This window comes from Coenobita brevimanus, chromosome 4 (genome assembly GCF_032717465.1).
Source record: "Coenobita brevimanus isolate Jiangsu-jjx chromosome 4, ASM3271746v2, whole genome shotgun sequence".
NCBI classification, from domain to species: domain Eukaryota; kingdom Metazoa; phylum Arthropoda; class Malacostraca; order Decapoda; family Coenobitidae; genus Coenobita; species Coenobita brevimanus.
In genome coordinates this window covers 12375361-12403000 of record NC_136957.1, presented here as the reverse complement: position 1 = coordinate 12403000, position 27640 = coordinate 12375361, and the positions used below count along the sequence as shown (strand labels likewise).

Sequence of the window (27640 nt, the reverse complement as noted above, 5' to 3'; positions counted from 1 at the left end):
ACACACACACACACACACACACACACACACACACACACACACACACACACACTCTGTCTGTCTGTCTATCTCTGTCTCTGTTTCTCTCTCTCTCTCTCTCTCTCTCTCTCTTTGTCAGTCTGTCTGTCTCTCACACACACACACACACACACACACACACACACACACACACACACACACACACACACACACACACACTCTGTCTGTCTGTCTGTCTGTCTGTCTCTCTGTCTGTCTGTCTGTCTGTCTGTCTGTCTGTCTCTCTCTCTCTCTCTCTCTCTCTCTCTCTCTCTCTCTCTCTCTCTCTCTCTTTCTCTTTCTGTCTGTCTCTCTCTAACACACACATACGTTCAGTTGTTTCCACTCCTGGCTGACCCACCCACAACTAGCAATGTTGTCTCAGCTGTACAGTATGTAAGTCTTCTTCCATTCGTGTTACGAGAATCTCTCCTGATCGGCCCTGTGTTGGGAATTTTGCGTAGTTGTCGCGGTCCTCGTGGCTATGCGTTTGCGTCTCAGCCTGGGACAACATTGCCAGTAATGAGTGGGTCACGCGGTGGGTGGAGTAAAATGTACAAACTACATGTATGTGCATTATATATACGTCTTTTCTGATACTATTAAAACTGACCAAATTATAAAGAAATAGTTGCCTTGGATATCCTACGTTGAAAGAATAATTCCCAGAACTTGATTTCAGTCCGCGCAACCTATCACCATAAATTTGGGTCCGTCCAATGAGGGCCAGGTGCCGAAATTAGTTTGACACTTTCCCTGGCACAGGCAATAATAGCTGAACGGTACGAGACAGACGAAAATGAATAAAAGAACCTCGTGTGTCAGGAATTATGGAAATCATTACAGTGTAAAGGCAGGATTCGACTATGTAGGTCCCGATATAATGATGCTGGTGATGATTGTGTGTGTGTGTGTGTGTGTGTGTGTGTGTGTGTTCATCGAGAGTGCTTGCATGTGCACATAAGATGGGGTAAGCAGTAAGCTCTGGTGCTGATGGCCTATTAACCCGAAGATGGAACTGCAGACATGTGTCTAGGATTTCAGTAAGTTTTGACTGTTTAATATTTTGTCACTTTCCATTACATGTTCCCACATACACATCATTACACTCTGCCGCTAATATCAACAGTGGCACAAAATCATGTCCAATAATCACTTTATACTTCAAATTTTCAGCTTCTACTACAGACATCTCTTCCAATTTAGAACTTCACCAGCAGTGGCAGAGGTCACTTCTGGCTGTCGTGCTCCCTTTGAGGGAAAATAATAAGGTCATTGAACCTTATACAGACCGATACAGATTCAAACTTAAAAGAGTGTATACTTCCGCCAATGCCAACAATATTTGTGATTTTTTAGTGATGTAATTCCTCTTTCATGCTAGAGGATTTCGTTGACGGGTTCACAGTCACTTAATTTTACGGTCTTAGACTGCCCAGTTACACAAACTCAAAAAGCACATTCCCCAGGTAATGCAAAGAATATATATGTATATGTATATATATATATATATATATATATATATATATATATATATATATATGTATATATATATATATATATATATATTTATATTTATATATATATATATATATATATATATATATATATATATATATAGCTCCATCCGGACCCACCTCAAAATCTAATCAACTCTTTCAGCTCCTTTATCCACTACCCACACGTCCACCAGATTCCTCTGAAATTCGAGAACAACTTTTTTTTAAGACATCCTGTACTTAAACGGACATAGAATAGGAGACATGGATGGATACATTACCTCCGTCCAACTTCGGTGTCAAAAGCAACAAAATATGTCAGTCCCTAGTTGATGTCAGAGTGTGTGTGTGTGTGTGTGTGTGTGTGTGTGTGTGTGTGTGTGTGTGTGTGTGTGTGTTTACTATAAATATTTTAACAAAACTGATTCAGACTGGTTATGTCCTGTTTTTACATTTTTCACATTCTAATAAAAATTACTGAGTGTTCTTTTCACATACAAATTCATCTGGTAACTGGTTCAGTGAGTACGTTGCCCTCAAGGGAAAAATGTACTTCCCTACATCATTTTCGTGTATTATTTTACAAAATTTCTATTGTTACTAGCTTGACCTGTTATATACTAGTTCAGTACATCATGATCACGCCTTACCTTTTATGTTGCAAGGTAGGTGAATTACTTTAACGTGTCTTATATCACTTAACTTCATCAGGCTTGGCATCCGCCTTTTTGCGTCTCTTTGCACTTTTTCATTTTAAATGCAGGTTTTATACTACTACAGCATATTACGGTGTTCGGCCGAATCTGTGTTATAATTATATGGATAACCACGTCCTTGTCTGTTGTGTGTATTCTTATATGTTTTTTTAATTGGAAATTGTTATTTACTTACAGTTTTTATAGCCTCCACTACAGAATCCTCAGAATCCTCGAATTTAGATATCTGTGTATACTTACTGACAGAGTTAGAGAAAGAACAGAAAAATTAGTTGGAGAAGAACAAGGAGGCTTTAGGAAGGGAAGAGTTTGTGTAGATCAGATATTCAATCTTAGATCTTTAGTGGAAAAGTTTCTAGAGAAGGGAAAGAAGTTGTATGCGGCTTTCATGGATTTGGAGAAAGCATATGACAGGGTGGATAGACAAGGATTGTGGAAAGTGTTAAGAATATATGGAGTAGATGGGAAGTTGTTGAATGCTGTGAAGAGTATGTACGATGGTGCGAAGGCTGCAGTGCGTGTGGATGGTGAATTAAGTGAATTTTTCTCTTTGAAAGTTGGGTTGAAACAGGGATGTTTCATGTCTCCATGGTTGTTCAATCTGTATGTGGATGGGGTAATAAAAGAGGTACAAGGTAGGGTAGTGGATGTTGGAGTGGCCCTGGTGAGAGAGGACAGTGTTTGGAAACTCCCTGTACTGTTGTTTGCAGATGATACTGTGTTGTTGAGTGAAGACGAAGGGGAGCTGCAAGGCTTGGTGGATGAGTTTGGGAGAGTGTGTAAGAAACGGAATCTAAAGGTGAATGTAGGGAAGAGTAAAGTGATGGTCTTTGAGAGAGGTGAAGTCAGTGAATGTACAGCGAGGTTGGATGGTGAAGAATTGGAAAATGTGAGTACGTTTAAGTACTTGGGTACTGTGATGTGTAAGGCTGGAGGTTTGGAGGGTGAAGTGCTTGAAAGAGTACAGCAGGGAAGAAAGGTTGCTGGTTCTTTGAAAGCAGTGATAAGAAACGGAAGTGAGCATGGAAGTGAAAAAGTTACTACATGAGAGTATTGTGATACCAACTCTAACGTACGGAAGTGAAGCTTGGACATTGTTGGAGAGACACAAGTCAAGAGTGAGAGCAGTGGAAATGAGTTATTTAAGAGGAGCCTGTGGAGTCACATGGAGAGACAGGCTGACGAATGAGGATATAAAGGAGCGTTTTGGTGTTGATGTGGATGTGATAGGAAGCGTTATGAGGAACACACTGAGATGGTTTGGCCATGTGGAGAGGATGGAGGGTGAAAGACTGACGAAGAGAGTGTATGTGAGTGAGGTGGAGGGGGGAAGAGGGAGGGGGAGGCCGAGGATGAGATGGAGGGATGGGGTGGAGAGGTATATGAGAGAGGGGTGTGTGAGTTGGGAGCAGGGCAGTGAAATGGCGGGGGACAGGGCGACTTGGAGGTGATTTGTTTGTGGCCACCCCAAACGAGATTGAGGCGTCTGGCAACAGATAGATAGAGTGTATTCTTGTGACCTTCCTGCATTTTCATTCTATCCTTATAATTACTCTCTCTCTCTCTCTCTCTCTCTCTCGGTTTTTGTGTGATTTTCTGTGGGCCATCTCCCTCGTACCGATATATTTTTAATTCCGTGTGTTCTTGCATCCATTTGTTCCAGTTTCCAATATTCTCATTCCCATCCCATCCGTTAGGAGGGAATCAGGCTGGAATTAGTGCGATTATGATGATGATCATGATGATGATGATGATTTTCTTATACATGATATTGTTACGTCGTCGTCCCACACTGCCACAGGCTTCAACAGCAGTAGGTCAGTACTCGAAGGACGTTGCCCAGTGAATTGTTCTTCCTATGGTCAGCCTTCATGTGTACAGTATGGAAGATCAGCTGAGGCGTTGTAAATAAGCACTGGCTTCTTAAAGTTCACTGTCTTTATTTTCCAAATTGTTACACTTAATGCTTTCCAACTTCACTATTCTCACAAACACTGGAGCTATACACACTTTAATAATTGCAATTACACTTAATGCTTGACAACATTTCACAGTTTTTCGCAAGTACCGATGATGTACAAACTTCAGTAACACGTCACTGTTTGCCACTGTTTTCAAACTACCAAAAATATACAACCCTCACTGACGCTGCACTACATTCAAACTGAACTGAAAACTGACAGAACTTGCTCTAGTCTCTTGTCCATCCTTATATGAGCTTGCATTGTTCGAGAATGATCTACTTCTCCAGCATTCTACGACGTACTAGTCCGGTTAGGGGTGGGCGTATCGATACCAAAGCATCGATACTTTTGGTACCAGCTATTTAAGCTCAAGTATCGATGCTGGTGCCTAGGTATCGATATTTCGATGACTAAAGGAAAATGTTCCAATCTGGCAATTTTTAAGATGAATTCAAGTAATTTCAGCAGGCAGAGAAAAAATTATCTATGCCGAAAGACAGGGATAATCAGTTTCCGTCTGGCAGCCCGGTGTCTTTGTCTCCTGTCATCCCACGTCACAGGGCGTGTGAGCATACTGTATTACAGCCACACCACTAACCTTGGTAGGAGAATACTGTTACAGCAGTGCTGGCATCCCTAGGCTATATGTAAAAGAATAGCATTAAATTAAGCAAAGGTCGAGGTATCGGTATCGGTAATCGATACCGCCGATACTAGCCAAAAAAGTAATCGGTATTGTATTGGTATGAAATAGCTGGTATCGCCCATCACTAAGTCGGTACCTGCCCCTAGCAACAACAGTTACCAACTAGGAGACAACCCAAACATGCCACTGTTATCTTACATTACATAACACTGTAAATTATTTAGCATACTGGCTTAAATTAAATTGCATAATTAACAAGCAATCACATAAACATTATAAAGAAAAAGAGCACAACAATTATATAATGCATAACTTACGAAATAACTACGCACACAAACAGCATGCAAACTGGCAACTCTGATTCGTACCAGAACCAGCTACCGTAAACATCGAGAAACGTCAAGAAGCTATGAGACTACCTAACTACGAAATCTCTCTCCTTAATACTATCCCCTCCCTAGTCATTTGTCCTCCTGACAAAACTACACAATATGTACAAACATAAACCTTAATCCTAAAGAAGCATTTGACTATACACAAAATAATCCTTCAACTTATCATGTCTTCTGTGCCGCTTCCAATGACGTCCTTGCTCCTCCACACAGTCCACTCCTCCTGGAAGGTCTTGGCCCTCTTCTTGAGTCACTTCTCTTGGGCAACTGTCACCATCCTCTTGCACTTCAGCTCCTTGGTCCTTCTCAACATCCTCGGCTGCGGGAGAGCACAATTCCTCAGAGACGTCCCAGCTGTACTGCCACAGATGATTCACGTGTACTTTGGGCGAGACTTCCTGCCTCCCCGAATCTGATATGGTACATCTGATAGGTGGTCCAAAACAGTGTAAGGCCCGTCCCATGGGCTCTGCAGCTTCGGTGACTGTCCCTTCTTTCGCTGAGGATCGTATAACCAAACATTATCACCATCCTGGAAGCTCACCTCACTTGCCTTGGCATCACACTTGCTGTTCATCACCTCTCCTGAAAACTTGAGGGCTCCTTGCACTTGATGATGGACTTCAGCCAGCCTTTCCTGAAGGTGTTTTGCATAGCTAGTGGTGTCTGTAGGCAGCTCTTCACTAGGTGGTCTTCCCATTAACAAGTCAAGAGGTAAGTGTAACTCATGGCCAAACATCAGTTTTGCAGGGGCGTAGCTGGTCGACTCATGGGATGCAGACCGATATGCCATCAGCAGCGCAGGTAAATTCTGGTCCCATTCTGTTTGTCCCTCTATGCAGTACTTGGCCAGTTCTTGTCCCAGGGTCCAGTTGAATTTCTCCACCATCCCATCTGACTGTGGCCTTAGTGGGGTCGTCCTTGTCTTCTTGATCCCCAATAACTTGCAGCACTCACTGAACACAGCAGACTCAAAGTTTCTACCCTAGTCTAAATGTAGCTCTTGCGACACCCCAAAATGACAAAAATTGATCAACCAACACCTGAGCTACAGGCGCAGCCTCTTGATCGGGAATGGCATAGGCTTTTGGCCAGTTTGTGTATTAGTCCATGGCGACACATATACCGGTTTCCTCTCACAGTGACTGGCGAAGGTCCAGCAATGTCCACTGAGACTTTTTCCATCGGTGCACCCACTTGGTACAGCTGGAGAGGGGCGCAACCACGTTTCTTGGGTCCCTTCTTGGCACAGTATACATCACTTGCCCGACACCACTCTTCCACATCCTGACGCATGCCAATCCAGTAGAACCTCTGTCGCAGCTGGCTTAGAGTTTTCTCAACTCCCAGGTGCACACTAGTGATCAGGTTATGGGATTCATCCAAGATCTCGGACCTCATCTTCTTCGGAACCACTAGTTGCCAATACTTGCTGAGGCCATCGGGTGTCTCCCACTGACACTCCAGTTGTCTGTTGTACAAACAAAGAAGGTCCCACTGACTCCAGTAGCTCTTGGTCACAGGGCTTAACCTGGAAACTTCTTCCCAAGATGGTTGCACTGTACTCCACTGCAGCCACTCCAGCACTGGTTGTAAATCTGCATCCTCCATTTGCATCCTCTTCAGGTCTTCATCTGAAGCTGGCCCTGTCATTGCAGTATGGCTGCATTTCTTACTATGATCTTCCTTTTTACTACACTGCCGGCACTCCAGATCTCAAGGCCGATGACTCAGGCTGTCAGCATTGCCATATACTCACCCAGGACAGTGCTGCACCTCATAATTGTGCTGGTCTAGCTTCCCAAGCCAACGTGCCAGGTGTCCCTCTGGATTCTTTAGCGTTTTCAGCCACTTGAGTGCATGATGATGAAGTTTGACCCCTACAGGTAGGGATGGAAGAAATCAAGGCTCTTCATCACTGCCAAGAGCTTCTTATGGGTCACACAGTAGTTCTGCATCGGTGGGAGAGCTTCTTGCTGTAATACGCAACCACATACTCCTTGTCATCTTACTTCTGAGACAGGACTCCACCAATACCATGGTCACTAGCATCACAGTCGAAGATAAATGGCCAATTCTGGTCTGGGTACGACAATACTGGAGAGCTTGCCAATGCATGCTTGAGTTCATCGAAGGCTTTCTGAGTCTCTGCTGTCGATGCAAACTTCTGCCTTTTTCCCAACAACTTGTGAAGAGGTGCAGCTATCGTTGCAAAGCCTTTGACATAACGCCGATAGTAGGTGCACAAGCCCAGGAAACTCCGTAACTCTCTCACACAAGTTGGAACTGGCCAGTTTTCTACAGCTGCCACCTTCTGTGGGTCGCCTACAATGTGTCCCAGGTACTTTACTTCCTTCTGAAACAGGTAGCATTTCTTGGGGTTCAGTTTGAGGTGCACTGCACGGATCCTGTTCAACACCTCCAACAGCCTCTTCAGTTCCTGGTCGAATGTCAGTCCAAACACAGTTACATCGTCTAGATAGTTGAGAGCCATCTGCCAGTGCAGGCCCTCAAGTATGCAGTCCATGAGGCTTTCAAAAGGGGGGCATTGCATAGGCCAAAATGGCATCACTTTAAACTGCCATAAACCCCTCCCATATGAAGAGGCTGTCTTCTCTTTGTCCTTCTCTGCAACCTTGACCTAGTGGTATTCTGCCTTCATGTCTAGGGTGGAAAATCACTTAGCACCTGACAGAGCATCCAGGGTGTCATCAGTTCTTGGCAAGGAGTATGCATCCTTCACTGTCACTTCATTCAGGGCTCGATAGTGTATACTTCATCTTACTGAGCCATCCTTTTTCCTTACTAGAAACACTGCTGATGCCCGAGGACTATTGGGCTTTCCTATTACTCCTTGACTGTGGAGATTCTCCATCACCTTCTCCATTTCTTGCTGTTGGACTGGCACTATTCCTATTACCCCTTGACTCTGGAGATTCTCCATTACCTTCTCCATTTCTTGCCGTTGGGCTGGCACTATCCTCCGGGCTGGCTGTTTAATTGGGTGGTGATCCCTGGTGTCTATACTATGCTCCACCAGATCAATGCACCCCAGGTCTAGGTCTTCCATGGAAAAGACATCAGCAAATTCCATCAGCAGCTGCCTCAGCTTCAGCACTTGTGAACCATCCATGCATTGGCAACTCCTTGAGAAAAGGTCTTGTAGGTGGTCTGGCACATACCCAACTTCCTTGACTATGATCTTTTTACAGACCTTCCTCCAATGCCACTCAGGGTCCACCGCCTGGTGCAGTCCCACAATTTCTCCCTTGTTGATCTTCTGTGGCTCACGGGAGAAATTAGCCACCACAACTGGCACTTCACCTGCACCTGTTTCCACCAGTGTTTTCCCCACCATCACTCCAGCCTTCGTCTTGCACTGTATATCAGGTTCCACTACCCCTATACAGTTGTCAAAAGAGCCACTCACCTTGCACTGGAGTAGTAGTTATGATTTTGGGGGTATCACTGTAGTGCAAAGCGTCGTCACCTTGCCACCAGAACTGGTATGTCTTACTGCCATGACGGGAACCGACCTTCCTCGAACCCTCACCTTCATGGAGCAGAAGTCCAGCTCACATCCCATGGACATCAGATAGTCCAGACTCAGAAGGCAAGGATCTTCCTTGTTGGCCACATAGACTGGAAGAATAGCCTCTTGTCCTGCCACTTCAGTCCGGAAAACCAGGGGTCCCCTCAGTTCCACACGGTGACCAGTTACGCCACACAGTTGTTCTAATGACTTAGGTTGATACCAATGATGTACCAAATCAGGCTTCACAAAAGTCTGCTCTGAGGCCGAATCAATCACCAGGGAACACTTCCTTCCATCTATTTGCACACTGTCTATTGCTGTCCTCTTGTATTATCCCGATGGTGGGGCTACTTGGAAAAAAATGGCTGGTAGTTGCCCCTTCACATCAGCCTCCACTAGTTTTCTGCTTCTTTCTGGTCTTGTGCAACCTCTTATCATCCTTTTTCTTCTTTGGACACTTAGAACTCAAGTGTCCCACTTCACTGCATGTCCAGTACAATTGAAGATTTCCTTGCACTGCTCTGTTCCTGCTCCTTCTTCCATTTGTGACAATCCTTCTTCTTGTGCCCCGACTTCCCGCAGAACCAGCAGCCTTCTCCGGCCTTCTGTTCCCTCTTCCACTTGTAGCAGTCCTCTTTTCTGTGTCCTGGCTTTTCACAGTACTAGCAACGTCCCTCAAATTTTTCTTTTCACATACCTTCCCCTTTCTCACCTTGAATCCTGCACTACGACCTGCCTGAAAGGTGGATGTAAAGGTGGATGTACTGGATCTTATGTAGGACTCAAAGTCTAGAGCCCTGGCTAGCCCTTGTAAGCTTCTTGGTTGTGCTTCACTTGCACTTTCAACTCTGTACTATCAAGAGCATCAATGAACTTGTCCCTCAGTAGAAGAGCCAACAGGTTAGGTGCTGCTCCATGGTATGCCCTGTATGCCATACTCTCCAGGTCATGAGCAAGCTGCTGTAGGGATTCTCCTCGAGCCTGTACACGGCTCCAGAATCTTGCTCTGTAAACCTCAGTCTGGTACATGGTTCCATATCTTTGCTCCAACACTTCTACTAGGGACTGATAACTGTTCCTCTCCATGATTAACATCTGGCCTAGAATTTCCACTGTGGCACCCCTAAGGCTAGGAGCAAGCTACACTGCTCTCTGCCTATCATCCCAACCATTCTGATCCGCAAGTAACTCAAACTGGGCACGGTAAGCTTCCCAAGATACACTACCATCAGATTCCTGAGGTTTCGTTTTAACTGGACCCCCATTATAGCCATGCACTTCACTGGCTTGGGGCCTTAAAACTGGGGCATCATAATTAAGGTCAGGACCTAAACCTTCTGCATTCTGATTATTCAGCCCTGTATTGCTACCTTTAGATGCTTGGGATTCGTCAAGATTCACCATATGCTGTCCGTTCCTTTCATTTGCTCCCTGTACACTAACCTGAGGCTCAGCAGTGCAGTATTTCTCTGCAGCCTCAATTTTCTCATTAATTATCTTAACATGGTCAACTACATGCTTCAGCTGGCTATCTATATGCTGTCTACACTCTATCACAGTTCCCTCACAAATCTTTTAACTGGTTGTCTAAATTCTGTTTGCACTCCGTCACTATTTCCTCACTAATTGTCTTCAACTGGTCATCTAGATGCTGTTTACACTCCATCACATTATTACTTACCTCATACTTCTGCTGCTCTAGCTTGGCATCTACTTTCTCCTTACGCTGTTGCTGTTCTTCCTTCATTTCCCCCATGAATGCATCCAGCTGTCCTTGCACCTTCAGTTGTACTTCCCTCTGTTACTCCTGTAATGCCTCTTGAAGTTGTTCATATCATTCTTTTTGTTCTTCACGTTGTGCCTCTAGATGTTCGCTCTGTGCTTGCAGTTGTTCCTTTAGTCCTTCATTCTATCCTGTAGTTGGGTACTTTGTGCTTGTAATTGTTCTTTGAATTCTTTCTTCTGTCCTTCATTCAGTGCCTGTAGTTGTTCTTTAAATTCATTTCTAAGCTCTTTGTTTTGTGCCTGTAGTCGCCAGGGACATTCCCAGCACGAGACCTAGTCAGCACACCTTCTGCTTCCATGTCGAAAGGTGAGACTCACTGCAGCACTGAAATTATCCATCTCCTGACACCAGTGTTACATCCTCGTCCCAGACTGCCACAGGCTTCAACAGCAGTAGGTCAGTACACGAAGGACATTGCCCAGTGAGTTGTTCTTCCTATGGTCAGTCGTCAGGTGTACACAAGATCAGCTAAGGCATTGTAAATAAACACTGGCTTCTTAAAGTTCATTATCTTTATTTTCTAAATGGTTACACTTAATGCTTTCCAATTTCACTTCACTATTCTTACAAGCACTGGAGCGATACACACTTTACTAATTGCAATTACATTTAATGCTTGACAACACTTCACAGTTTTTCGCAAGTACCGATGATGTACAAACTTCAATAACACGTCACTGTTTGCCACTGTTTTCACAACTACCAGTAATATACAATCCTCACTGACACTGCACTACACTCAGACTGAACTGAAAACCAGCTGAACTTGTTCTAATCTCTTGTCCATCCTTATATGAGCTTGCATTGTTCGAGAATGATCTACTTCTCCAGCATTCTACGACTTGCTAGTCCGGTACCTGCCCCTAGCAACAATATTTACCAACTCGGAGACAACCCAAACATGCCAGTGTTTTCATACGTTACATAACACTGTAAATTATTTAGCATACTGGTTTAATTTAAACTGCATTATTAACAAGCAATCACATAAACATTATAAAAAAAAGAGCACAAAAATTAATGCATACCTTACAAAATAACTACGTTCACAAACAGCAGGCAACCTGGCAGCTCTGACTCATACCAGAACCAGCTACCGTAAACATCGAGAAACGTCATGAAGCCACGAGGCTACCTAACTACCAAATCTCGCTCCTTAACAATATCTTGTACCCTTGCACTGTGGTACCAATATGTTTACATCCATCTGAGTCAGAAACCACAACAACAAAAACTAAAGCAACAACAAACTATTTGTTCCTTTACTCGGGAGTTTTATTCCCACGTGTTCTTATGCCAATGTGCTCTTGTGTTGCGTTCTAATGTGCTCCTGTGCTACGTTCTGGTACAGACGTATTAAGTGCTCTCACATGTTTTTCTGTTCTCCTGCAACTCTGAGTTCACCTCCTCAAAACTGGTGTGTTTCGTTTTTGACAGTGTATGCATTGTTTTGTTCAATTGCTTTAGCATTCATGTATCAGGAAGTCTGATTTCTATTGTTGATGTTTTGTTTTTTCTGTTCTCACGTGCTGTGGTCTTTCTTCTCTCTCAGCCCCAAGCCAACCTCCTCAGAACGTGGGTGTGCAGCTGAGTAACGTGACCACCGCCGCCATCTTCTGGTCCCCTCCGCCACCCCTTACCCGCAATGGACCCATCGTGGCCTACCAGGTAAGGCAGCAGCAGTCTGGGGCAGGGGGAAGAAGGTAGGGGATGTAACACAGCTGGAAAGGCGATAGGGTACAGGAAGGCAGGGGATGTAATGCATCTGGAAATGTGATGGGACACAGGTAAGGAGAGGCAGGACATCTGGAAAGGGAGGTGCCACAGGTAGGGAGGGGAGGCAGGACATCTGGAAAGGTGAGGTGGACAGGTAGGGAGGGGAGGCAGGACATCTGGAAAGGTGAGGTGCCACAGGTAGGGAAGGGAGAGCTAGAACATGTGAAAGTGTGAAGTGGTAGAGGCAGACAGGTGAGACTGGTAGGCGAATGAGGTAGCAAGTAGGCAGAGGCACATAGTTTAGGCTCAAGCAACATATGTATACGTGCAGGGGAACACAGGCGAATGATGTCTATGGTCAATGGGAATACAGGTACCAGATGTGTAAAGATAGGCAAGCACAGACAACTGATGTTTGTAGGCAAGTGAGACAAGGCCAACAGATTTAGTGTATACAGAGAGAAAGGCAAGACCAACAGATGTATGTAGAGAGAGGGGGGTGAAGGCAGTAGATGTATATAAACAAAGAAGCACAGACAGTTGATGAGGAGTACGCTGTAGCACCAATAGAGCAGGTCAGTACTCCTAAGGTGGGTGGAAAGCTGATGACAGGGAGAGCTGGAGCTCCCGTTTCATCAGCTCTCGGGACCAGTTTCTGACCACCCCCTTTTGTTGAACTTTTTCAGTGTTTCAGTAACTCGGAGAGTAAGCCAGCATGCTCTCTAATATGTTTCTCTGTCAACACAAAACTACATGCACAGTACACACTACACTTCCTTTTCAAAACAGAAATATTAAAATGACGGATATTAATGATGCCTCGGAGTCCTCGGGGGGAGGGGGGGACCATAAATGCCCCCACCATCTGCCCGTCTCCAGGTGATGACTCTAAGAGCTGCCTGGAACCACTGTTTGACTCACTTCTTCATTTCTGCAACATTTGCGACCTTTCTTCTTTCTCTCTGTTGAACATAACCTTTCCTCCTCTAAACCTCACCTTCGCTTCCTTACTGAGACTCAGCTATCTGAGGCAACTGACAGCAGACCCTTCTCTGTATCCTACTACTTTCTCTATACTCATTTCAAAGCCAAAGGTGGCTGTTGTGTCTATGTACGCAACGACTTATCTTGCTCTCATGTTCCTGAACTTGATTCTTCTGAATTCTTATCTCTCTGGCATCAGCTCTCCTGTCATTCTCTGACTAAATATATCTGTGCTGTTTAGTTATCACCTAATTCTACTTACTATCAAAAATTCTTTGAATGTGTTACTTCTATGATGGAACACATTTTGTCCATTTCTCCTTTCTCTGAAATCTCCATTCTAGGAGATTTCCACTTTCACCATCATCTTTGGCTCTCCTCTCGTTTCACTGATCTATCTGGTGAACAAGCGTACATCTTTTTTATCTTTAATGACCTAGAGCAGCTTTTATAGCACCCTACCCGTATCCCTGACCGTATACTTGACCTCTTCCTTACAACTAATCCTTCTGCTTATGCTGTTAATCTTTCCTCTCCGTTGGGCTCCTCTGATCACAACGTTATTACCTTAACCTGTCCCATTGCTCCGGTATTGCCTGCGGACCCTCCAAAGAAATTTTGACTGTGGCACTTTGGAGCTGTGGATTGGGAGGCCCTCAGGCAGTACTTCTTTGATTTTCTGTGGAATGATTATTGCTTCCATGGCCAGGAGCCATCTGAGTGTGCCTTACGCATTACGGAGGTTATTCTCTTGGGCATGGAAGCATATATTCCTTTCTCATATCCTTTGACTAATGCAAGAAAGCCTTGGTTTAATCACGCTTGTTCTAATGCTTTCCACAACAAGGAGAGGACCTATAAAAGGTACCAGAGCCAACCCACCCCTGAATCACATCTTTTTTATGTTTTTACCCGGAATCGTGCTAAGTCTGTTCTTCTCTCAGCCAAAAATAATTTTATCTGTAGTAAATGCTATCAAGTCTCAAACTCGAATTCTTCTCGCTCCTTCTGGCACCTTATCAAAAACCTTTCTAACAACTTTACCTCATCATCCTTCCCTCCTCTTTTCTACTCTGATGGCTCTGTAGCTATATCTTCTACTGATAAAGCAGATCTCTTCGCTCAGACTTTCTCCTCCAATTCCATCTTAGACGATTCCGGTGCTGTTCCTGCATGACTTCTTCTCTTTGACTTCCTCATGGCTGACATTAAAATTTCTTCAGCTGATGTATTTTCTGCTTCACTGGCCTCAATACTAACAAGGCATATGGGCCTGATGGAGTCCCTCCTCTTGTTCTCAAGAACTGTGCTTCTGTGCTTACACCCTGCCTCGGTAAACTCTTTCAGGTTTGTCTTTCAACTTGTACCTTTCCTTCTTGCTGGAAGTTTGCTCTCATTCAGCCAGTCCCAAAGAAGGGTGACCATTCCCAACCCTCTAACTATCGTCCAGTTGCTTTAACATCCTGTATCTCAAAAGTTTTCGAGTCTGTTCTTAACAGACATATTTTAAAGCATCTTTCCCATCACAAACTTGTTTCTGATCATCAGTATGGATTCCGTCAGAGACGCTCCACTGGCGATCTTCTCACCTACCTTTCAGACTCCTGGTCATCCTCGTTTTGGGATTTTGGCAAAAGCTTTGCCATCGCACTTGACATCTCAAAGGCTTTCGATCGAGTCTGGCATAAATCTTTAATTTCCAAACTGCCCTCTTACGGTTTCTATCCTTCTATCTGCGCCTTCATCTACAGAGCTTCCTTTCTGGTCATTCTTTAGCCGCTAATATAGACGGCCATCGTTCTTCTCCTAGATCTATCAATAGTGATGTTCCTCATGGCTCTGTCCTATCACCAACTCTCTTCCTTTTATTCATCAATGATCTTCTAAGCTGAACATCTAACCCTATCCACTTTTACACTGATGATTCCACCCTTCACCTTTCCATTCGGTTCCCTCAACGTCCATCCCGGCACTTACTTCAACGAACAAGGGATGAGGCTATGGCACACCTAATGTCTGACTTCGTTCGTATCTCTGACTGGTGTAAAAGTAATCTTGTTGTTTTTAATGCGTCAAAGACTCAGTTTTGCACCCATCAACCCGACAGAATCTTCCACAGGAGTGCCCGTTAATGTTTACTAATATCCAACTCAAGCCTGCATCATCCTTGAATGTTTGGGGATCATTCACTTGGGATTTATCTTGGAAAGCTCATGTTACATCTCTTGTAAGATCAGCTTCCAAGAGATTAGGTGTGCTAAGCCGACTCCGTACCTTCTTTACGCCTGCTTAGTTGTTGACTTTATACACAGGTTTCAATCGCCCCTGTGTAGAGTACAACCCTCATGTGTGGCGAGGCTCCCCACATACAGCTCTTCTCAATAGAGTGGAGTCAAAGTTTTTTCATCTTATCGGGTCTCCTCCTCTTACTGACTCCCTTCAACCTCTGTGTCTTCGCCACACTGTTGCCTCTTTATCTCTTGTCTATCGCTGCTTCCATGGTCACTGCTCCTCTGAACTGTTTGTTTATATCCCTCTACCTCTACGACGGGTGTATAGCACCCGTCTAGCAACAAACTCTCATCCCTTTTCTGTCCAACTCTCTAATGCAAGAGTTAACTGTTACTTCCAGTCCTTCATTTATGCAACAGGACAACTCTGGAACTGTCTCCCTCTGTCTGTATTTCCTACTCCCTATGATCTCTAGTCTTTCAAACGCAGTGTGTCCAGGCATCTCGAAATGAACAGATCATGAATTTGGCTCACTTTTGTGTTGTTTTTATTTTTTCCTTGGAAGGAATTGTTTCCAGGCTCCTAGCCTATGGTTCCATCTTACTTGCATAAAGTACTATATATATATATATATATATATATATATATATATATATATATATATATATATATATATATATATATATATATATATATATATATATATATATATATATATATATATATATATATATATATATATATATATATATATATATATATATATATATACAGAGAGAGAGAGAGAGAGAGAGAGAGAGAGACAGACAGTTCTATATGGGCAGGAAAGACGTAGGCAGCATCTATTCTATGAAAATTGCTGTGCCCCCCCCTTCTCTCTCTCTCTCTTTTTGTCTGTCTCTGTCTGCTGTCTGTCTGTCTGTCTGTCTGTCTCTGTCTCTGTCTGTCTGTCTGTCTGCCTGTCTGTCTCTCTCTCTCTCTCTCTCACCCTCTCTCTCTCTCTCTCTCTCTCTCTCTCTCTCTCTGGATATTTGCGAACCATCCTCTTGGTGGAACTTGATTGGTGAGTGGGTAGGCTGGTGATTGATGGACAGGTAGAGTGTGTAGAATGGGTGGATGAGTTGATGGACAGGCAAGGTGGGCAGGGTTGTCAGAATGAGTGTGGTAGGTGTTTTGACAAAATGAGTGAGTGGTTCAGTGGGGTGCACAGGGAGAGTGGCTGGGTGCACGGGTGAAAATACCGTCGGTCCACTGGGTAATACATCCAAAGCTGGAATAAGTCCAAGTGGTATAACTGATCCACAGGTGATTATATCCTTTATGGGAAATGAGTCCAAATGGAAACATAAGTCCTATGGGTAAAAACAGGTCCACTGGGAAGTGTTAATGAACAGTACAGATCTCTCATGAACAGTCTCTAGAGAGTTACTGATTCAATGTGTGGATTGACATGAAGCCCTCCAAGACATAAGGAAACACGATGGTGGGATGAGACTGTAGAAGCCGAAGTGAAGGAGAAAAGAGGACTTTTCCGGGATTGGAAAAACGGTGGTAACGGAAAGGAATACTTGGCTGTCAAGCGCAGGGCTAGAAATGAGGTATACTAGCCAAATCTGAGTGTCAGAGAGTAGCATAAATAGCGTTGAAAGGAGGAATATGATACTTAAGGTGGCAAATCGGATGAAGAGGGATAACAGGGGTATCATAGGTGAGCAATGTGCGTCGAATGATTAAGTAAAGGTTGTAGTGGAGAGTAAAGATATTAAAGACGGTTGGAGTGTGCATTCTTACTCGTTGCTGAATGAATGGTCTGACTGGAACAGGAATGGTTTGGAGTCATTGGACCCAGTGTTTGGCCACTAGCCTTTCATTAATGCTGCTACTGTGAGCAGGGCAAGAGTCAGGATGCAGCTGCGGAGGGCAGCAGGTGTGCTGAAATGCTGGAGATCTCAGGAGATGTAGGAGTGGGTTTAGTTACCAAACTGTTAAATACAATTATATATGGGTGAGTTGCTTTAGATGACTGGCCGAAGAGTGTTGTTGTAACTGTGCACAAGTGGAAGGACGATGCCCTGGATAGAGGATTTTATAGAGGCATAAATCTTCTGTCTATCTATCTATTGCCAGATGCCTTAATCCCGTAAAGGGTGGCCACAAACAAATCGCCTCCATGTCACCCGGTTCCCCGCCATGTCATTGCCCTGCTCCCAGCTCACACACCCCTCTCTCATATACCTCTCTACTCCATGCCTTCATCTCTTCCTTGACCTCCCCCTCCCTTTCCCCCCTTCCACGTCACTCATATACACTATCCTCGTCAGTCTCTGGCTCTCCATCCTCTCCACATGCTTAAACCACCTCGGTGTATTTCTCCTAACGCATTCTATTACATCCACATCCACACCGCAATACTCCTTCACTTCCTCATTTGTCAGTCTGTCTTTCCATGTAAGTCCACATGCTCCTCTCAAATAACTCATTTCCACTGCTCTCACTCTTGACTTGTGTCCTTCCAACAAGGTCCAAGCTTTGTTATCACCATACTGTCATGCAGCAACTTTTTACTTCCATGCTCATTTCCCTGTTTTTTATCACTGCTTTCAAAGAACCACCAACTTTTCTTCCTTGTTGTACCCTTTCAAGCACTTCATCCTTCAAACTTCCATCCTTACTCATCACGCTACATAAGTGCTTAAATGCACTCGCATTTTCCATTTCCATATCATCCAACCTCACTGTACATACAGTGACTTCATTTCTTTCGAAGACCATAACTTTACTGTTCCCTACATTCACCTTTAGATTCTGTTACTTACAAATTCTTCCAAACTCATTCACTAAGCCTTGCAGTTCCTCTTCGTCTTCACTAACAACATGACATCCCTGTTTCAGTGCAACTTTCATTCATTTTTTCATTCATCATCCAGTCCTACGTTGCCCCATGAAGAGCGTAGGAGTCCGGGGCCAGGCAAGTTGGTCCTGACATTTAAGATGAGTGACTAGTCTCACTCATCCCTGAGTGGCACTACATGAGCAATAAACCCCAACCACCCCTTGTATATAAACCTTCACCGGCTCAATCTGATTGGAGTGCCATGATTACCCACAAAACCACCAGGCGCCAAAATTTGGCTATATGGTTACCACCCAGCGTAGTAAATGGTATCCTGGTGTACAGGAAACCATTTGGCTTGTCACTTAGTGTAGCGTCACCCACAGGCAGAAGGAAGAGAAAAGAATGAAGGAAAGAAAGACAGAAGAAGGAGTGTTAAGTCACCCACAGGCAGAAGGACGAGGAAAGAATGAAGGAATGAAAGACAGAAGAGGGTGGAAGGAAAGAAGGATGGAGAGGAAAGGGTAGACATCCGAAAGCAGCACTGCACTGAGTGAGTGGATGGTGAATAATTCACTCAATTCACTATCCACATGCACTGCAGTCTTAACCCACACATACCTACTCTTCGCGGCATTAAGCAATTTCTTGTTTACTCCATATACTCTAAATAATATTCACATCCCTTGTCTATCCACTCTGTCATATGCTTCTTCCAAATCCATGAAGGCCACATGCAACTTCTTTCCCTTCTCTAGAAACTCTGCCACTAAAGACCTAAGAGTGATTATCTTATCAACGCAACCTCTTCCCTTCCTAAAACTTCGCTGTTCTTCACCAACTAATTCCTCTATTATTTCCCAAATTCGTTCAGTAAATATCCTGCCATACACTACTCCTATTATACTAAGAAGACAAATACCCCTATGATTACCGCACACTTTTTTTCCCCGTTTCCTTTGTACAAGGGAATATTTATACCTGACTTCCAATCCTCCAGGACTCTACCTTCCTCTTAGGCCAGTCTGTAGATCTTCCATACCCATTCAACTACTATCTCTCCCCCATGCTTCAGCATTTCGCCACACTCTCCATCAATTCTTCGGGCTTTCCCCATTTTGACTTTCTTCATTGCTTCCACTACTTCCATCCTACTGATTTCTTCCTCTCTTCTCACCTTCCACCTTCTTCCAGCTATTTTCCAGTCAGTTGTCCGCGCATCACTTGTTTTTTCTATGTTTAACAGTTCCTGCAAGTGTTCTCTGCATCTGCTCACTTTTTCTCACTTCTCCACCATCAGTCTACCATTTTTAAAACTTGTGGGCCAAACAATGAAAGTAATGGAAAGCGAGTCCTAGAAAGTACGATTAGAGAAAGAGTAAATAATTATGAGATGCAGTTTGGGTTTGTGCCAGACAAAGGGACCACTGGTGATTCATTGTCTGACTGCATCAGGAAAAATATATAGGAAAGAATTTATTTTTATTTATTTATTTTTTTTTTTTAACAGGCCACTGACAGAGTTCCTAGGGAGGTCGTGACGTGGGCAATGAGAATGTTTGGGATCGAGGAGTGGCTGGTTAGAGTGGTTGTGGCTATGTATGTGGGTGTTTGCACCCAGGTGAAGGTGAATATAGATTTGTGTGATCAGTTTTCCGTGAATGATGACGTGCATCAGACGTCAGTCTTGATCCCCTTATTGTGTGTCATGGTGCTTGAAGCTCTATCACATGACCTCAGAAATGGCCCCCGATGGGAGGTATTATATGCTTATTACTTGATGTTGATAACAGAGAATAGATGGAAAGCAGAGGAAAGATTTAGGAAATGGAGAGATGAGGTGGGACACAAGGGTTTGAGAGTAAATGTGGATAAAACAAAAGTGATGATATCTAGGGCTGCTGGTGGTACAGTCAGAGCTGAGGGAGTGTGGCCACGTGCAGTTTGCCACAAGGGTATGGGAAGTAACTCCATCCTGTACATTGTTTATCAGTGATGAGGTTATGATTCTGCACAATAATCAATGTTTCTTTGAGGCGCCTTTAGCATGTGATCTGACATGAGAAGTCCAACTGAGGGTATTGTAGAGAAAGACACAGATAATTTCAATACTTTTAGAGATAGCAATATTGGTTACACTGAAGGTAATGTAGGAATCAGGCAATGTGTGTCTATTGGTATAATGGATATTTTAAATTTTCCTAGCCTTGAATGAGACAAAGATATATTGTCCCCATTCAGAGATCATAGGTAAGTCTTGATCTGTGGAAACTGCTGTGCTAAACTGAGAGTTAGATATGTCAAACTTTGTGATTGTCTAACGGTGAGGGAACTGTGAAGCACTGAGCCATCTGCATATGACTGGATGGGGTTATGGGTGATGGACAAGAGATCATTAATAAGAATGAGTAACAGGGTTGAAGCCATGAGTGACCCTTGTGGCACACTAGTACTGAGTGAAAATTATAAAATACATCATCTGCCTTTATTATTATCATCTTTCTGTTTCCGAGATATGAGGAAATCGATGAGATGATAGATGATAGGCTGAAACAAAAGAGTTTGGATAACAGGGAAAGGTGCCACAGTCTGTCAAAAAATTTAGAGATATCAAGGACTACTGCATGGGTTTCTCCATGTTCGTCAATTGACTGAAGGACTGTATGAGATATGAGATTCAGTATATCAACAGTGGATCATTCGTGGTGAAAACATTACTGTCACCAGGTAAACTGTTAGATTCAGGATATTTAACAATATGCTTATTAATGACAATCTTAAATGCTTTACCAAGAGAAGATGTAATAGCTCCGGGTCTGTAATCAGAGGGATCAGAGAAACTTCCTTTCTTTGGAACAGCAGCAAGTTCTGGGGAAGAATTATTAGAACTATTGGAGAAATTCCATCTGTGCCTAGAGCTTTGTTGGTTGGTAAATTGTCTAGGATGGATTTTACGTAGGTAGTCATTATCTTTAATGGAAAAATTATAGGATAGTCTAGTTCTAGTTCAGGACCATTCTGACTGACTTCCTCAAAAGCAGGATTTCTGGTAAGCGTACTGACAAGCTTGTCAGCAGTTCCACAAGTGCCGTTTAGTTTTTCCATATGAAGATTTTTAGTGGGGGAATGGGTGACGACTTGTTAAAGTTGTTATTGAAAGAGCGAAAGGTGACCAGAAATTTCTATTGCCGTTAGGAAAATTTACAAGTTTGGATGTTTAGTTGTGAAGGAAGTTTGATTTGGCGGGATTTATTACTGTTTTTACATGGTTTCTAGCAATTTTTAAGTGACTGAGAGATTCACTAGTTTTTAACTTTAAGTAAAAGCTGTATGATATTAGTGGTCCATGGGAAGTATACAACTGAGGAGGAAAACAGGTCCACAGAGGAGAAAAAATAGGTTTCCAAGGAAAATCGGTGCATGGTGGAATATGGGTCAATGGAGGGAAAATAGGTCCATGGAGGGAAAATAGGTTCAAGAAGGGAACATAGGTATATGGGGAAAACAGATTACAGTATAACATTCTACACATTGTGCCTTGTCTTGTGGTGTCATTATAACATTTTTTTTAATGCAAAGAAGAAGGAATCAAAGGCCATATGTCCACAAACTGTTCCCTCCAAGAAATAAAAACAAAATATCAAAGAGCCAAATTCAACATCAGGTCATTTAACGATGCTTGGATGCACTGGGTTTGAAAGACTGGAGATCATAGGCAGCAGGAAATATAGACAGAGGGAGTCAGTTCAAGAGATCTGTTGCAACACTGAAGGACCGGGAGTAATGGTTAACTCTTGCATTAGAGATTTGGACAGAAAAGGTATGAGAATTTATTGCCAGACGGGTGCTGCACCCCCGTCGTAGTGGTGGAGCGATGCAACCAGACAGTTCAGAGGAGCAGTGACCATTGACGTAGCGATAGAAAAGAGATAAGAAAAGAGATGGAGAAGAGACAGAGGTTGAAAGAAGCCAGTAAGAGGAGGAGAGTTAATGAGATGAAAAGCTTGTGATTACTCCTTGCTGACCAAAGCTGTATGCTGGGGAGCCTTCCCACGCGTGAAAGTTGTACTCTACACAGGGGTGAATAAAATCCGTGTATAAAGTCAACAGCTATGCAGGGGTAAAGAAGGCACAAAGTCGGCTTAGATCACCTGATCTCTTGGAAGGAGATTTTTCAAGAGAGGTAATACGTTCTTTTCAAGATTAATCCCGAGAGAATAAAAACAAGAATATGTTTAAAGATGATGCAGAACTGAGATGGATATTGTTAAAAATTAGAGGATACTCCTGCAGAAGATTATATCAGGTTGAGAGATGTAAGAACTGAGTTTTTGATGCATTCAAAACGAGATTACTTTTACCATAATGAAATACATGAACCAAGTCAGACATTGTGTGTGCCGTACCGTCATCTCTGGTGTTTTGAAGTAACTGCTGCGACGGATGCTGCGGCAAGTGAATGAAAAGGTGAAGGGTGGAGTCATCAGCGTATGATTAGATAGGGTTAGATGTACAGCATAGAAGGTCATTCATGTATGAAAGGAAGAGAGTTGGTGATAGGACAGAGCCTGAGGAACATCACTATTGATAGCTCTAGCAGAAGAATGGTGGCTGTCTACAACAGCAGCTATAGAAAGACCAGAAAGGAAGCTAGAGATGAAGGCACAGATCGAAGGAAGGAAATCATGAGTGGGCAGTTTTGAAATTAAAAATTTATGCCAAACTTGATCGAATTCTTTGAGATGTCAAGTGCAATGGCAAGGCTTTCACCAATGCCCCGAAAAGAGGATAACCAGGAGTCTGAAATGCAGATTAGAAGATCGCCAGTGGAGCATCCCTGGCAGAGCCCATACTGACGGTCAGACAGAAGCTTGTGTTAGGAAAGATGATGATTATTTTTTTTTTTTGTTAAGAACAGACTCGAAAACTTTTGAAACACAGGATGTTATAGCAACTGGGCGATAGTTAGAGGGCTGGGAATGGTCACTTTTCTTTGGGACTGGCTGACTGAGTGTAAACTTTCAGCAAGAAGGAAGGGTACAGGTTGATAGACAAAGGCAAAAGAGTTTACCAAGGCAGGGTGTTATTACAGAACCACAGTTCTTTTGACAACAGGAAGGAATCCATCAGGCCCATACGACTTGTTTGTACTGAGTCCGGTGATGGCAGAAAATACACCAATTGAGGAAATTTTAATATCAGGCGTGAGGAAGTCAGTGGGGGGGGGAAGTGATGGAGGAACAGCACAGGCATTGCCTGAGGTGGATTTGAATGAGAAAGTTTGAGCAAAGAATTCTGCTTTATCAGTGGAAGAAATAGTTACACAGCCATTAGAACAGGAAAGAGGAGGTAGGGATGATGAGGTAAAGATGTTAGAAAGGATTTTGTCAATGTGCCAGAAGGAACAAGGAGAATTTGAGTTGCAGAGTTCAGAGCACTGACTACGAATACTATTTTAAGCAGAGCGAATAAGAGACTTAGCATGATTCCAGGCAGAAACATAGAAGAGATGAGATTCAAGGGTGGGTTGGCTCTGGTACTTTTTGTAGGCCATCTCCTTGTTGCGGACAGCCTTAGAATAAGCGTCATTAAAGCAAGTTTTTTCTGGCATTAGTCACAGGATATGAGAAAGGAAGGAATGCTTCCATGCCTGAGGGAATATCCTCCGAAATGTGCAAGGGACACTCGGTTGGCTCTTGGCCATGGAAACAATAATCACTCCAGGGAAAATCAACGATGTACTGACTGAGGGCCTCCCAATCGGCAGCTACAAAGTGCCACAGCCACCACTTCATGGGAGGGTCCACAGGCCTGACTAGAACGATGGGGCAGGTTAAGGTGATGAGGTTGTGATCGAAGGAGCCCAATGGAGAGAAAAATTAACAACATAAGCTGAAGGATTAGTTGTAAGAAAGAGGTAAAGTATGTTGGAACTCTCTCCAAGGTTCAGAGATATGGGTAGGGTGCTGTATAAGCTGCTCTAGGTCGCTAAGCATTAAAAAAGATGTAGGCTTGTTCACCAGGTGGATCAGTGAATGGAGAGGAGAGCCAAAGGTGGCGGTGAACATTGAAATCTCCTTGAAGGGAGACTTCTGAGAAAGGAAAAATTGATAGGATGTGTTCCATCTTAGATGGTCGAAGAATTTTTCATAGTGGGTAGAATTAGGAGATAAGTAAACAGCACAGATATTTGGTCAGAGAATGACAAGAAAGCCAAAGCCAGAGAGTAGAGAATTCAGAAGATTGAAGTTCAGGAACACAAGAGCAAGACATGATGTTGCATTCATATACACAACATCCACTTTTGGCTCTTAAATGAATATAGAGAAAGTAGGAAGATACAGAGATGGGTTTGCTATCAGCTGCCTCAAACAGTTGAGTCTCCATGAGGATAAGACGGTGAGGTTTAGAGGAGAGGTGGTATTCAACAGAGAGAAAGTTAGAGGAAAGACCACAAATAGTGAGGAAATGGAGAAGTAAGTCAGACAGTGGTTTCAAACATCTCGCATGCTCTTCACCGCGAGAGGGGCGGATGGTGGGGGTTTTGATGGTCCCCACCTCCTGGGGACTCCAAGGCATCGTGAAGAGATGCCATTTTTTTTTTTTTTACTTTTGAATAGTTAGTGTAGAGTGTAATGTGCATGGAGTTTGGTGTTGACAGAGGAACTTATATTGTTATTGAAACACTAAAAAAGTTCAGCAGAGGGGGATGGTCAGAAGCTAGTTCCGAGGGCTGATGAAATGGGATCGGCAACTCTCCCTGTCATGAGCTTTCCATCCATCTTGGGAACACTTACAGACACGTCCACTGAGATCGAGTGTGACTACCACACTGTCTACTTAACTACTACTGGATGACAGTGCAAGTATTTTATACAATTTAATATTGCACAAAACCTGATAATTTCTTTAAGAGATACTAATGAATTCTAAATGTTCATTGTTCCATTACCTTTCTCTAAAGAATCAGTGTCCACACAATCTATGTGCACCCTGTATTTTGCCCTTGCAGTGTAATAAAGGGGTGATTCCATTATGATGTTCATGACAACTCTTCACTACTCCACTCAGCTGTAGGTGGTGTCAGAGTTGGGGTGTGTTATGTTTTAAGTGATATTATGGTTATAATGTTATGTTATTCTTTACCATTTCCAAACCCCAACTTGAAAGAGTCTGGGAGTTAGAACAGGTTATGTTAAAATATCATGGTATTCATCAGTGACCACCCAAAAAAGATAGTGTTAGAGCCAAGGGGGGTTAAGTCATGATATGGTTAGATTGTTATGTTATTCACTATCACTCTTACCCCTAGCTTGGGACAGTGTTTGAGTCTGGGTGGCTTATGTCGTGTTATGGTTATATTGTCATGGTATTTGCTACCATTCCAACTCCCAGTTTGAGATAGTGTTGGAGTTGCAGTGAGATATGGTGTTATGTAATGTTATGGTTATATTATCATGCTGTTCACTACCCTTCCAACCCTCAGCTTGAGATAGTGTCGGAATCAGGGTGGGTGTTCCTGTCCCGTGGGGTGCCTGGCTCTGTGCGGTCCCTGCGAGTGACCAACCTCACCCTCGGCCACTCCTACCACGTCACCGTGGCCGCATTAACGCCAGCTGGGAGGGGACCCTTCTCTCCTCCCCTCTCTCTCCACGTCGACCCTGTCCTCCTCCATCCCCTCACCAAGGTCAGTAGTAGTGGTGGTAGTAGTGATGGTGGTCATCGTACTACTAGGATGAGGGAATATTCCTTGCTACCTTTCATCCCACGCTGGTGTAAGTGGTTGAACGAAAATTTGAATATCAGCAATCACAAATATTTCTTATTAAGGCAGAATTATATGGAATCTCTTGCTGTAGTTTCTTAGCCTTGAAACGTATCACATGGGGCAAATATTCCTCAAAGATGTCAGCATGAAAGGTATCACACGGACCAATATGCCTTTTAAGAGCAAGAATAATCATTAACACGGATTGGTCACCCTGCTTTTCACAAGTCTCAGTTTGATAGTATTCCCTCTCTGTTTAACGCAGAAACACAGTTATATACGGAAACAGTCTGCCACGACACATGCTTGCTTAACTGTATTATATTTCAGCATCCTTTTTTTTGCAATTTCTAGTGTGAAGAAAAATATTGGTAATGTATACGTTCTATACCAGTGCATCTAGAATATCTTTTTGCTCAAGATGAACTGATGCTGAGCTTATTTTGTAGAGTGTATTACAGCACGTGACTGAACAAGTTAATTTAGGTCAAAATTTTGAAGCCTGTTGATCAAATACAACAGCACAGACCATCCATACACCCGTGATCTCAAAGTAACATAAGGATTGGCTAAATATCGCTTCCTCACGTTACGCAGTACTCGATATCCCATCTATCTCTGAATACCGTTGTCTACAGCCTTGCCGGTCAGACGGAGAGCCATGCCTACGCTTATATACCTGTCCTTCCTTCCCACCACTGGAGTGTGTATCCCACCATCAGTGGTGTTTGGCACCCCACTGCTATCTATAATTCCTCTATTCCTTTATATCTCCCACCGTCCCTTCCTCAATATTTATCCTTCCTTCCACGCTCTGACCCTCCATTATCTCGTCAACTTCGTTGCTACTTGTATAATAGTTGTTTGGTAGACTGAAACAAAAAATATTGAAAAAACTAACGGTAATTCATCAGAATGAAGTGGTTCATGTTTTTCCCCCTGCACAGTGCTTGTTGTACCTGTCCTTCTTTGTGCTCTGTGTGTCCATTGTGGGTCCATTGTTCCTCAGTTCCTTCATTAATGTTTGTCCTCCCTTCCTTGATCTGTTCTGCTTCCCTACTCCCTCCTTCCAAAATATTCCGCCCCCTTTCCTTGATTCTCTCTCCTCTCATGATACCTGTATCTCATTCCTTGATGGCTGTCCCTCCCTCTTCACTCCATCGATCCTCCTTCATTCTAGCACTTCCGTGTAACCAGTGAGAGGCGAGTGTGGGGGACGACGTTTATGGTGCTGTTATTATATGTCTCCCTCCTGCCATAACTTCCTCATTCCTGTATTCCCCTGTCTGTCTCTTTCAAACTTTTTAATTTCTGTTTTCATGTCCATCACTAACATTCTCACTCTTTATCTTTTCGTGACTCATGGCAGTATATACAGCAACCTTGAAAAAAAAAATGGTGAAATTAAATTGCATTAGATTTGCTTGTATGAACAAACTGGTTAAACCGAGGCCAGAGCAGCATGAGAAGGAATGAGATAATTGGCCAAATGTAACATGTAAGTCCGTACATATACCATCAGGAATTCGTTTTTTTTTTTTTTTTTTTTTT

At 43.3% G+C, this 27640-nt stretch overlaps 1 protein-coding gene across 1 annotated transcript in view; it reads left to right on the top strand.

Annotated features, from left to right (window-relative positions):
• LOC145395854 (roundabout homolog 1-like) overlaps positions 1–27640 on the top strand; it is a 742719-nt gene that overhangs the window by 659270 nt on the left and 55809 nt on the right. Inside the window, exons 12-13 of the mRNA XM_080269381.1 lie at positions 12109–12224; positions 25808–26008. Of these exons, the coding sequence (XP_080125507.1) occupies positions 12109–12224; positions 25808–26008 (317 nt within the window). The remainder of the gene's footprint in view (positions 1–12108; positions 12225–25807; positions 26009–27640) is intronic.